The 13,963-nt window shown below is 39.1% G+C and overlaps 1 protein-coding gene across 2 annotated transcripts in view; it reads left to right on the forward strand.

The window, feature by feature from the left end:
- Window positions 1–13,963, forward strand: part of asic2 (acid-sensing (proton-gated) ion channel 2) — a 383,404-nt gene that overhangs the window by 346,894 nt on the left and 22,547 nt on the right. For both annotated transcript variants that reach the window (XM_062438718.1, XM_062438717.1), the window contains exon 2: window positions 9,364–9,514. In XM_062438718.1, coding sequence (XP_062294702.1) covers window positions 9,364–9,514 — 151 coding nt within the window. The remainder of the gene's footprint in view (window positions 1–9,363; window positions 9,515–13,963) is intronic.

A 13,963-nucleotide genomic window follows, 5' to 3' on the forward strand; every position in this document is an offset into this window, starting at 1 on the left:
AATTGCCTGTTTTTGCAGTTTTGTCCAATATGAACATCCACTAAAAATGTGTTTTTTGGATTCTGCTGTTGTCACCACATTGATACACAAGGTAATAGGTATATTGTTATCGACCTTTTTGTCTCCATTTGGACACTCAGCTGCAAACCTCATTGGATATTAAGAGATAATGAGACTTTGGTGCAGGTATTGATCATATCAGGGATTCAGGAAGCTCCACCGTGTTGCTAGGTCTTATATATCAATAGTGTCTGTCAAAGTTAAGAGCTGATGTGAAGAACAGAGTCACAAGTCACACCAGGACACCAGTCCGTTACTCTGAGCTACAAACCCCTCTCATATGATTCTTCTTGAAATTCCAGGTGATCCCTGCCCTCTTCAAAAGGGCCTTTTGGAAATGAGGGCACGAATAACAATGGCTATGATCTTGACAGTGTATTAGGCACATCTTAGCAGCCTTGCAGAGGTGACATCCTTTCCACATACCACTGTGAGGAAGACAAGACATGTCATCCAGTCCGATGAGTTGGTTTCCTGTTGGTGATTAGGAGCTGCCACAGGTCCCCCACCTCTGTCCCATTACTCAGCCTTGCATCAGCCCCGACAGAGACAGCCAGACTGTGACAGGTGAGATGGAGCCCCACTGGCCATCAGCGAGAGGTGACTTATTAAAAATAATGGGTGTGTGTGATGTGATTGATGAGTTTGGGTTGACAGCTGGTAGTTCATAGCTATATCTGGACGCCTTCTGCACTGACATTACTGACATGCCAGGAGAGACGGAGAGGGAAAGAGAACATGTCATTTTAATATTTTAATTTTCCTGCAACTGCAAGAAGAAAAGGTGGTTGAGGGTTAGGGGAGAAATACAATTATTATTCAGGGAGTACAAAATGTTCGGCCCAAAGTAACTTTTCTTTTATTTATTGTCTCTCAGAGGCATCATCTAAACCTGAGCACCTTGAGAGGTACAGGCAACAAAGCAATACGTGTATTAGCACAATGCACAAATAAATACATTTTATTATACTTTTTTCTGTTTTGATCAGAGACATAATGCTGGGGAAGCTATGGATAGGTGAGTTCATTGAGAAGACTTTTAACATCTGATCTAGAATACCGATTTGGGAGATCTAGCGGCCGTCAATGGCATTGGCTTCGGACTCAAGCCATGGTAGTGGCTCTTCTGGCACCTCTCCACTGGTTTGTGTCAGTGGCCAAAAATTAGTTGGACCTATTTCACCTGTATGACACTTACTGTTGACCCTCTAATCTCTTCCTTTAAATGCACTGATCCATCAAACTTAAAGACTTATCATAACAATAAGACTGCTTCCAAGGTGTTGGTGGATATTTTGTTTTTATTTTGGAAACACCCAGATTTGCTGTTTCCCCATTTCCCTTCATTTTACGAAGGCACATATTTACTCCAATTCTGTATTTAATGCACAAACATGAGACTGATATAGATCTTCTTATATTACTCTACATTAACTCAACATTGGCCAATCAGGAATCTCTGTCTATAATGTAGACTAGACTTTCCATATGTTATTGGTCAGAATAGATCAAATTCTGATCGTGACAATCAAAAAATATGTATTTGTTAATTTACAGGCATCTCTTTCACAATGGGAAAAAGTGTTTTTGGGCCAGTGTGCAAAAGATGTAATTGCACAGTTTGGCCACTATGTCAAATTGGCTTCAATGCCCGGTGCTGTTCCTGGGGACTTCATTGGCATCTATGAGTGTTGTGTGACTGCCATTTGCTGGACCGTCCCTTGTCCCATCTATTCCAGCATTGCCATATCATATGTGAAAAGGGTGCAAGACGTAAATGTTCCTGAATATAGCTGCATGTATGAATGGTCAAATGCGGGGCTTTAAACGTTATCGAAGTAAATTACCGGGAACTATGTGTGAAAGAGGCTATAGAAATCAGAAGGAAGGCATTGCTGAGCAGATCAACTCACATTCCAAAAGCAGCATAGTAATCGATCAGGTCCCTCCAGCAGAGGTGAAAGCTACTGCGTCTCTGCAACAACCCGTTGAAATAAACTCCATTAATTAAGCAGAATAATTCTTCAACACACAATCCACGCTCAAGACAATAACACTGTTCAGAGTTCAGCTACAGGGATTTAATTTGGTTTTACACTCAAGGGAGGTGTTTGTGTCTTGATTCTCGATTACCTTCTTACTTCCTCTTCTTCCCTCCTCATTTTTTATCTCTCTTGTTTATATCCTCATCTTTGACCCTCCCTTTTCCCTCCTCTCAGAGGGTGTAAACACCATTTCATCAGCAGTGACTGCAATCCTTTCGGTCCTATCGCAGCCCGGACTCACTTATGTGCTGTCTTGTAAAAATAAAAAATTATTGACTTGCATGGTAAAAGTACATTAGGGTGCAATGATAAATATGTTCCATAAAACTCCCAACATGTCATATCCATCCATCCATCCATTTTCCACCGCTTATCCAGGACTGGGTCGGGGTAACATGTCGCATAAATGGCAGAATTTGTTTAATGTGATGTGAGGTATGTTTCCTATGTGAGGGTGTTTAAGTGGCACAGGAAGCTAGCTTGCCGTGAAAGTAGTGGAGTGGCGTACATAAATCCATAATGATGAGTGAGACAGCTGTAGATGTGTGTGTGCTCATACCCCTCCTTTCCCGTACTCAGTGCCAACCCTATCGCTAACGCAGCAGCCCTCTGCATTATTTATCCCCACAGTAGAACAACCACTTTAACTGCTGCCGCCACTGCCGAGGAGGCAATGGAGAAAGTGCACACCTTGCAACTCAAAGACCTTTTTCATAAACTTTACTCTGCTCTTCTTCTCTCAGTAAACCTTGAGGATAAAAGGCCTCTCGCCTCATTTCTCTTATAACCTACAAGCAGCTCACATTCTGCTTTCATTTTATCATAAAATGTCTTCTAAATGTTTCCATTATGGATATTGATTTGTCAAACAATTACAGCAGATCACGATAGACAGCTTGTGCGAAAGCAGTGTAACCTTGAAACTTGGAGGCTCTTTATGAGAACTGATAAAAACTGGTTGGCTGACTGTTTTGCTTTTCCTGTTATGCTTTTCCTGTTATGCTTATTTCAATTTAATCTTCAGTGCTTTTCACTTTATGTCCTGCCTGCCAGTAAAGCAAATGGGATGAGCGAGAGAATTGTCTTATTACCTTTTTATTCTGTAATGGAAAGATACAAGAGGGTTGACAGGGGAATGTCACCCAGCAAAAACACTAATACAGATGTCACAGCCTCTTATTGTAGTTTTGTGGAAGGGAAAGTCGGCAGTTCATAATGGTGCATGAATACTACAAATGACAAGTAATAGCGGAGTCAGCATGCAGTACCTGATGAACAAATTCTTCTTAGGGCTATGTCCAATCTCAAACAGGCTGTATGTAAAGTGCTCATCATCTGGTGTTTCTGTTTTGGTGATTTTGAAAATAAATGGTCTGCCTGCAGAGAATCAACTCAAATAATGAAAAAGATGGACAATGTTTGAACAGGAGCCAACATGGCAGATATGGTGAAGCTCTTTCTCGTGATAGATGAAGCTGTGCTGTGTCAGTAACATTGAAAGTGGGGATTTCTAAATATGGTGTGCTCTTCAGGGTATTTTGATGGCTTGGATGCTACATGGACAGAAGGAGATAAACAAGTTGCCAATGGGAATGGGAGTGCAAAATAAAGAAAAGATAGCATTCCCTTTCAGGAGCGATAATCTGCCAGTTTTTTTGGCATAACATCAGCAAGCCATTTGCAAAGCAGTGATAAGAAAATAGGATTGTATGCAAGAAAGCTAGATGAATTTAGAGTGGTACATGTCTGTAAGAGTCCAACATTAGTAACTCATCAAGTACTTTAGACAAGGTCAGATAACTAGAGATACATTTATTTAAATCATTACCACATATATATTTCCAAATGTTTGCATTACATAGGAGCATGTTTAGGAATATTATTTGTGGGTGGTTGGTTTACAACTGACCTTTCATCATGACAGGAATATACACTAATGGCTATGTCATCTTTGACTTCCACTCTGTGGGAGGCACTACCCGGCAAAGAGGCAAGGTCATGCCATGTTTGCAGCTCCGCGCTTCCAGACATTCACTCTTGCAGCTGTGAATACTAATGAGACATGTTTTGTTGGTCAAAAGGCATTTTAATTGGCAGCCTAGCTGCGCGTGTTCTCGCTTTCAGACCGGCTCTCAGTCCTCCGCCTTAGAAAGAGGGAAACTAATGTGATATTGGCAGCAACTGAGTTTGACTTCTCTGACATTTCAAACCCTGACTCAATGAAAAACATTTAACATTTTAAATTTAACAGCATCAACAACAACAACAACAACAGAAAGAGGCAGCAAAAATAGTTGTTGTTTTTTGTCAAAGTACATGAAAAGATAGGCCTAAATGAATAGACTCTTTACCATTTGGTAAGCAGCTAAACAAGCTTTAAACAAACTGATATATCATCACCTGTAATGTTTTGTTTGTTTTGTTTTGCTTAAAGCAGCTGCCAATTGCTGCTGTAAATCAGGTTGATGAGAGCTGTGAAAGTCAACCACTACAGAAAAGTGGCTTGTAAAACCAAAAACAATAAGCTGAAAGACTCCAAATCACACACAGTCATTTGAGCCATTGTTTATATAGGAATATTGATTAGTGCAGTTTTAACAATATAAGACATAACACCTCATATTAAAGCAGGTGATGTGAACACCAAATAATCAAATAATAGCTGGAAGTCTATATTGACCTCACTGACATTGATTGAGTCCCATCCAAGCACAGGTTATCATGGTGGTGTTTATTACAGGGAACGTTTTCTTTCACAGGCAAATGACAACTGGGTCATACTTCATAAAACAACAATAGTCAATATTATCTATTTGCCTTTTCACAGGTGCAATTCACTTGTTAAATAATAATTGGTGTCTTTTTTTTCTGTTGCACATTTTTCGGGCAGAGCAGTGTTTTTTGCACTATTATACATGTCTGGAAAGGTTTGAGAACTCATTACCTTCCCCCATCTGACAGCCTGAGGTGGCAGATCAAGAAGGAAGTGAGAAAGAGGGAGAGACAAAGACGAGGTCAGTAGCAAGGATTTGCAAAATAACAGAACCCTACTGTCAAGGTTTTGTTAGTGTCTTTATCATCCAGTGGCTCAAGAGGGGCATCTCTGTCTAGCTGAGGTCTAATGGGATGGTTGACCCAGCCCTGGACCTGTCTGTCAAACATCATCAGTCTTGACAAAAAGAGTGAGACAGGGGCTAGCAGTGTCCCCCTGAAAGCAATTCTTCCCTAAGGAAGCCAGGGGCGAAAAAGATGTTTTACTCAGGAGACACTTGGGAACCAATAACGCAGAAAGGCAAGAAAAAAAAGTTATTTAGCTATCTATGGCAGCTTCAAACACACTCATTCACACACACACACACACACACACACACACACACACACACACACAAATATATAACGGAATAGCAAATGACTACTGGGTAATTGCGCTTAATGCTATAGTGCCCGACCAATTAGCCTGCGAGGGGGTTAAAATGAAACACTTCAGTCGCAGCAGGCTTTGGACAGCTGCGTAAATGAAGTTCATATGAGGCATCATTAGAAAATGCTTTAATTCAGGAGAAGTCAAGGTAATGTGGTGCATGTCAGCACTGTTTCTGCTAATGAACTGGGTTCTGTGGAGTAAAGCTATGATGAGATTGCCAGGCCTCAGCAGACATGAAAAATGACTTAGATGTTGGGCCACCACCATATGGGACCTCTGTGGTGCCTCTGCTCTCTGTGCTGGGATGTCTGTGTGAGTGCAGAGTAATGCACAAAAAAGAAAAAACTTAGCCACATCTTGTACCTGCAAACGAGGAGTGATGGTGCCATGAATATTTATCTGCTGTCCTCTTCACTATGCTCCGGCAACTCCTAGCGTGTCATTTATTTTGCGCTGATGCAGATCTGTCAGGAGCACCTCTGTTTTGCAGAGGTGAATGAACCTGTAATGTGGTACTTCATATTCTTCTGATCCACACCAGCTCTGTGGCAGTATGGTATTAGCTAGTCGATCAATCACATCAGTAAACCATCCATGAGAAAGCCGGTGTCAATAAAGGAGGAGGAGCTGAATATGGAGATGGATTTTTCATTTTATAGAAAAACATCTTTAAAAACTCCAGTACTGAAAAGCTGGCACTTGGCAGTGCACTTTGCCTGTCATTTTGTTGTCTTCTTCAACAATATTAAACATTAGTAGTAAACATCAACTGTGGTTTTAGTATCTGAAGGTTGAAGACATTAAATTTCTATCTTGGCTCAGAATTTTCAACCGATGCTGAGCAATCATAAAGGGAAAAGAAATAGTGCAGAGAAGTCAGAGATTAATAAGAATCTCAGCAAGAAGAACCGTGGTGCAGTGTGACCAAATGTTTTTTGTTTTTCTGGGGGGTAAGAGACACTAATCCTGCTTTTTGTTGACTGGAGAACCTCTTGATCTTCATAAAAACACTTCTTTTCCCCATTTTTTTCCTCAAAGGACTGCCTTAATGTAAAAGACAGAGATAGCAAATGATATGTTTCATTGGCTTTGCTAACCAGGCTAAAGCTACATGCTGTAAAACTAGTGGCAACGTTTTTTGGTGTCACCCTCATCTTGCACATTGTAGCGTTCCTGTGAGCTTTCTAAAGCAATACTTCTGTATGAAATTGTTATTATATTTCTTTTGTGGGGTAAGGGCTTGTTTGTAGCTTTTTTGAAAGGTAGCTTACAATGATAAAACACAGAAGTACTTAAAGGTGCAATGCCACCAAGGGCCACTAGATGATCACAAAACAATTCTGACTGTGGTTGTATCCTTTTCAAAAAGCGTCAGCTTCTCTCTAGAAATACTAAGTCAATCATTTTTTTTCAGCCAGTCATGGTCTCAATCACTACATTTGGTCTAGTGCTGGCAGACATTTTGCCTCTGTTATAATAAGATTTGAAAACTTATTCTAGTTTTTGATGTCTGCTGGACTGGTGTTGATTGACTGCTGCTCTCCCCAGCTCAGACACTCGGCACTGAGTCAAATATTGTCACAATATTTCATTAAGTTTAATGTTACCTGATTAGCAAAAGTCGCCATTAAGTGTGAAGTGCTTGGTGTTCCCAGGAAGCTAACATTTGCTTTGGTCTTTGGTATAAGGACATGTTTCCAGATGGTGAAAACAACACCCTGCACTTCTTATTTTAAAGGCCCCAGCCTTAAAAGAAAATGATGGTGCCGATCATGAGCAGCAACTCTGGCCCCAATGTAAACCAATGAGTGATTTCACGCCTCACCGAGTCAATATTTATGATATATGTTAATAATGTGTATAGATCAAATTAAATGACAGCACTGCATCAGAAATGACACCTGATGATGTATTTTCTCTCAATACAGTGAGTCAGTCATCATACACCCCATGCTATTGATTGTGCTCTGTAGCTCGTATAAAAGCAACATATTGACGTTTAAATTTTAATTTTGCTGATGGGGTTCCAGAGAGCATCACTGCTCTTGGTTTATTAAACCGTTTCCATCACTCACTTCCTTTCAATCACTGCAGCATTGAAGTGGATGGTTGGTACGGTGATTACTATTCATGAGTAGGGACCTCAAAACTACAGTCTCATTTACATGTTTGCTTGTGTTACACATATACACACTTACACTTTTCAAATAAGCTGCACTCTGCAATTTTAACTGAATCTATTATTCATAAATGCCTTAAAGCCGTTTGGTGGCTCTTGGTGAGGTGGTGGTTGAACAAAAGGAGACAGAAGTAAAGGAAGAAATTGTTCTCCATGTACAGCACCTCTAACAGGAAGGTGTCGTTAGATTGTTAACACACACACACACACACACACACACACACACACACAATATGGAAAGTTTGTATAATATTTGATGAGGCCCTATTGAAGTCTGGGCTGGTAACAGCAGGGTGCTCTCTGCTTCTAAATGATTACATGGGAAATTGCCTCTGGTTTGTTGACTTGTTCCTTATTTCTCTGGGCTCAACAGTTACTCGGCTCGGTTACAGGCTAAAACCTGCTCACAATTCAAAAGTTGAAAGGCTACTGCAGAAACAGTAGACAATGTGAGAGTGAAGGAGAGTGCTTCTTTGGCTGCCAGATCTGTCTTTCACTTTAAACTGACTCTGTGTGTGTATGTTTGTGTGTGTGTGTTTGTTTGAATAGTTATATTTTTTGTACTGCAACATTTAAGAAGTCTAAATGACATAAATAATTTGTACTTGATTGACGACAATTTGCATAGAGATTTACACTCAATACTGCAAGTCATTAGTCAACCAAACAAGAACACACAGACATCATGCACATACAGCTGGAATCAGCATGACTTTGCAGTGATATCTAATTCAATGATGAATATCAATTGATGATGTCAGAAATCTAGTTAGAAATCATGCAAAAACCGAAGGGGGCTCCTCGTTAATTGAAATCTTGCCACATAATCGGCAGAATTTCAACATTTTCCCCAGTATCAAAGGAAACTTTGCATATTGATGTCCATCCATGGTTACAGTGAGTGGCAACATAACACTATCAGTTTACATAACCAAAGCATGATGAGAGGTGTGCCACTCAATATGATTGATCAATCCCAGAAGGAAATTAGAAAAAAACAAACATTAAGAGTGACAAGCTTGTTTCATACTGGGGTTTTTGCTTGTTTGTTTACATCACTAAGGCTCATAATGGGGCATCAAGATGGTTCGTATATCTTTGTAACACTGACACACTCCTCTATTCATTCATATATAGTTATGTGTGTCGTGTTGAGGACCTGTGGACATACCATCAAAAATCCCACAAAGCAGTCCTAAAACATGTATAGTATCATTCACATGCAAAGTGATGGCATTTCTGAGTAACCTGACTCATAACAGTACTGTATATGACATGCTGAGTTAAGATATATACGGTAGCGTTAATGCCATAAGTCTATAAATAAAGAGAGTGAGAACCAAGTAAAAACAGCAAAAGGTTCAAAAGATTAAATGCAAAAAAAGGAAACACTAATGTATAATTATTTGTTGTTGGAGTGCTATTTTGTCTTAAAGGTGAACATTTATTTATGAAACCTACTAATGTTAGAACCTCTTGTAAATCGTTATAAGTACCGATTGATTTATATTGGTGCTGTGGGCTAAAAAATGCTGTGCCATCAATGTGCAATTAGCAAGTGTATGTACTGCCAGGTTATTTTAGCAATGTTTGTGTCTGTGTATCAAAGGTAAAGAGTACTCACTTATCTTTCCTCTAATGTTGTCTCCTCTCAGGTGTTCACCAGGTATGGGAAGTGCTACATGTTTAACGCTGCAGAGGAGGGGAAGACACTCCGCACCACCATGAAGGGAGGGACAGGAAACGGCCTGGAGATCATGCTTGACATCCAGCAGGACGAGTACCTGCCAGTTTGGGGGGACACAGGTAGGCCTGACAACATGCTCACCTGCTCTGCTTGCTTTCCTTTGATCTGATCCACATTTGAAGTTCGTGTTTATAACATCTCATGACATGCTTATGGAGTTTTCTCAACATGCAGATGAGTAAAGTTAATTAGTGAAAATCACACCACCGTCATCCAAACTTACTTAAGTAGGAGCCAAATCTCCTTTTCTTTTCACTGCTTATGTCTTTCCTGTGGTCTTACGCTTCCTTCAAGTGGAACTCATGAGGTTGTTTTCAACATTTGGTTATAGTCATGAGATCACTGTTGCTCCTTTTCAAAAATAGTTAATGGTTTGGGTTTGGAAGAAAAGCAGAGTAGGCAGCAAAGATAATACAATTTTAATAAATGTCACACAGAAAGGAATATGTTGTTTTGTCTAGTGACTTAATGTTGGTGGATGGCATCTGGTACATTGAGTGGATACAGTTTCCCACACTGAGCCTTTGGGTGATGGGTGTTTTCTGGCACTTCAGTGTTTTCACATGAGTCAGTACTTCCTGTTTTGAACAGCCACTTACCTCTACACTAGCATCATGTTTGTACTCCAAGCCTCTTTTACGCAAACTGCGTTACCTGATTTATTACATTCGTCCATACACTTTACTGTTTCTCTCTTTCTTTTTATTTTCCTCCTATTTTTAGTGTATTGGCATGACAAATTAATATATAATAATTCCTTACTGCAAATTATCTGGCACAAAGGAAATATGAGACTGTTTGAAAATCAAATAAAGTATTTAAAACTTTATTTTCCCAATCTTCTCTCACACTGAGCCTTTGGGCGAGTGTTTTTTTTTTTTTTCCTTTTCCTCCATTCACATTATTTAATTTATCCGTAATTAACACAGCAATGATTCAGTGTCCTCCTGATGAAATCACTTCAGGGACAGCTTCACTCCCAGAAACTCTTATTCAATTTTAAATAAAAAATGCTTCAGAGTGCAAGATTTTAAGATGTGTGAGTCGAAGTTTGTTAGCTTTGTTTTCTATTAAATCATTAACAGCTATACAGACACTGTATTTTTTTGAATATTACATTTGTACTTATCACCTTATTGTTATTGCCATGATTGACAACTATTATTTAAATGCAGTTTTCTTTTTAATACTGGCCAACTTATAGTGTCTTCTACGAAGCCTAAAACTCAGGGATTTACCCACGTAATCACTAAAAGTGGATTTTTAAATCACTGGCACCTTTTAGTCCACTTGTTACAACAATTATTGTGGATTTCAAGCTTGTCCTGCTTTGTATTCACTGTAAGTCACTCTAAATAAGAGCCTAAACAACAGACCGGCTGGCTTATCCTCAAAGAATCCATCCTCCTGAGTGATCATAATGCATATTCAAAACCTTCCCAAGCAGAGTTTGGTACTGATAATCTGTTAATAAAGTAGTGCAGTTTCACATTATCTGCCATGCTGATGTGTGTATTCCACATCTTGTTAGTGGTCCAGATTGAGTATTTAAAGGGGGGTTGTCTGTCTGTGGTTTCACAGTGAAGCTCATTGAATGGCTGGCTCACGTCTGAAATGGGAGGAAGGGCAGGCAGGGGAGTTCCCAGAGCAGCTAGCCAAGCTACGAGCAGCCCAGTAGATGGACATGATTTACTCTAGGCTCTAACTTAAAGAGAATCCATCATCCAAAAGTCCACATCCTATCAATCCCCCTCATGTTTTTCTATGGACAGCATGTCCCACAGCCCCTGTCCGAAACCCCTCCCTCTTTTATTTCTGTTTGATAGGTTGTTCCCCAGCCACCACCCTGACAGCATGTGGAGCGTTGCTTCCCAGCAGGCTCCAGTTTCCGGTGCCCTTGTTTATCCCTGCATGGTTTAATTAGCTACGACGAGCTGAGTCAGCCTCAGCAGGGAGTGCAGTGTCTCCTCAACTGAGCCAGGTCCCTGAGCTGTGCAGCACATATTGCACAAGAACTCTTCCTCCATCTCTGCCCACCAATTATATATATTTTTTCCCCATACAGAACCTTAACCTTCTCTCTTCCTATGGCTTTCCTTAATGTCGATCATCCAGAGGCCAGCAGTCAGTCTCAAGGGTTCTATTAGCACACTGCTCTGTCCTGGGAGTCGAGGGCAGCGATGCTACTCCTCCTCACTTTATCATGATTGACAAGGTTTATGAAAAAACCTTGTCAAAAACCTTTGTGGTGTGAAAGATGAACAAGACGGATATATGTTCAAGTGGTGGGAGAAAACAGACGGCCTGTTGCCTGGATACACAGCTTTCTCCATGCAGTGTTGCTGTCCAAACTGCTTAGTGACTAATAATTTATTGCATGTGTCTGTTATTTCCATCCTTACTTACCTAAGCCCATAAGGGACTTAATTTAAATGATAATTTAAACTTGAAAAATACATTTAATTCCATAATAGCATTATAATTTACTACATGTGTATGTGTTATTTGACTAAAAATTAAAATGAAATTGCATCAATCCAATTTGCATTTTCATTTTCACATACTTATTATTAAAGTACTGTATTAAAGTGAAAATGAAAAAGCAATTTTACTTTTTTATTTTCAAAGTCATGCCCAACTGTACAATATCAAATGGTAATTCAGATTTGAAAATTAAAATGCAATCTAAACAGTGCAATCAAATTTTCCATTAATGCAAGCAATGTTTAAGCCACGATTAAAATATAAATGAAATGAAAATTAAATTAAATTAAGGCCATTAAGGACATTTCATTTTCAAACCCTTAACCTGCAGTACATTGACAATATTCAAATGGAATAATCGAAACAGCGTCCCCAGTCTATTTTATTTACATTAACATGTCACCACAATCTTTTCAACATGAAAATGCAATCTGTTAGTCTTCTCATCAAAGTATGTCTTAAGTAAGGATCACTTCCTTGTTCAGGGACTTGGTTCATGTTGCTGTTTGCTATTGACAATGGCATATTTTTTATGATGCCCTCAAGATTTACAACACATACATTTCATTCATGTGTGCAGGATTGTTGACACACTTCCACCTGTTCCCACCAGTGAGTAATTCAATCTATAGCCTAGCCTAGCCTAGCCTAGTTCGATGTCTGTAAACTTATTATTTTTGGCTATGAGATTGAAAGACAGATGATGGACAGTATATAAGTTTTTAATGACCCAACTTTGTATTGATTCTCAGTATCCAAGAAAGGTCAAAACACAGGTGTAGTGTGTGTGAGGGTGTTGTGCTACAGGTCCATGAGTCAGGTCAGACAAGCCGCATCAAAACTCCAATCAATCCAAGTCATTAGGATTCTATAACATACCTTCAGTTGTGTTAAAGTTGTCTTTCTTTGCTTTCATTTGTCAGCTGAGATATACCAAGGCAAAAAAAAGTATAACCTTTGGTCCCACAGATCCCAGCTTCACAGATTTTTGAAGCAGTGAAAACGTGTTGGCTTTGCCCTTTGTGAACTGCGATCCCCCACACGTTCCTTTTTGATTTAGTGATTTCTCATTTCAGAAATGATTAGAATCGTTATTTAAAATTCATTAAAAATAGCTTCCAGCATATTGCATGATCACAATTTCTTTTCTACAATATAAAAGTTCTTGTTTTACTCAATTTCTGTATTTATGAACTTAGCACAGCTCTTGAAATATTTCAATTTTAAACTTTTCAGTAATCAGTAATGCTTGACCTGTTTTGAAAAGTCATCTGGCGTTTCATCCTTGAACACGCTTGTCCAATATCAGATTCGTCAAGCAGTCTTGATCAAAGTAGTCTGTTTAAACACTCTGCGCCCACATGTTTTCCTTCAGCAGCAAAGCTACAAAATATTTGCAGTGTGGAGTAAAGCTCCTTAAACACATCACAGGCCGTGAAACTGCGTTTAAGATTCAAGTTCCATTTGTTTCTTAATCAGAGACATCTTTTCTTCTTATCGTACACATCACAGTGTTTTGGTTCATATTGAATCAGCGCTCATGTACAGACACTAAACTTGTAAACCTGACATTTCAGTGTTCCCAAGCAACCTTTCATATTGTGCTCACCCACTATGTCTAATTTTAACAGCATCATTCATGGAGTGATGCAGAATCCGAGAGATATGCAAAGACTTATTGAGATACTGAACTTTGTTTCATCTTCTCCCTGAAAATGAAAGAAAAAAAAGTCATGAAACATGATTTTTTTTTTAATGTGTCCAATCCATTTGGCTGACTTTTCTTTATATCTCTGTTTTATATGATTTTCTTTTTTTGATTACTTCCTTACTTTGTTCTCCTTTTTTTATCATTTTATTAACTGCTTTTCTTGATTCTTTTTATTTACAACTATATCACTTTGTAGATAAACACTGGTAGGGCTTATCACCGTTCTGAGCTTTCTGTCTCCTTCCATTTTCTGTTTTCTATCATAATCTTAGATGTTAGCTCTCATTGCATGTGGCAAACATCAATGCATTTG

The sequence above is a fragment of the Scomber scombrus genome, chromosome 18, assembly GCF_963691925.1.
Source record: "Scomber scombrus chromosome 18, fScoSco1.1, whole genome shotgun sequence".
NCBI classification, from domain to species: domain Eukaryota; kingdom Metazoa; phylum Chordata; class Actinopteri; order Scombriformes; family Scombridae; genus Scomber; species Scomber scombrus.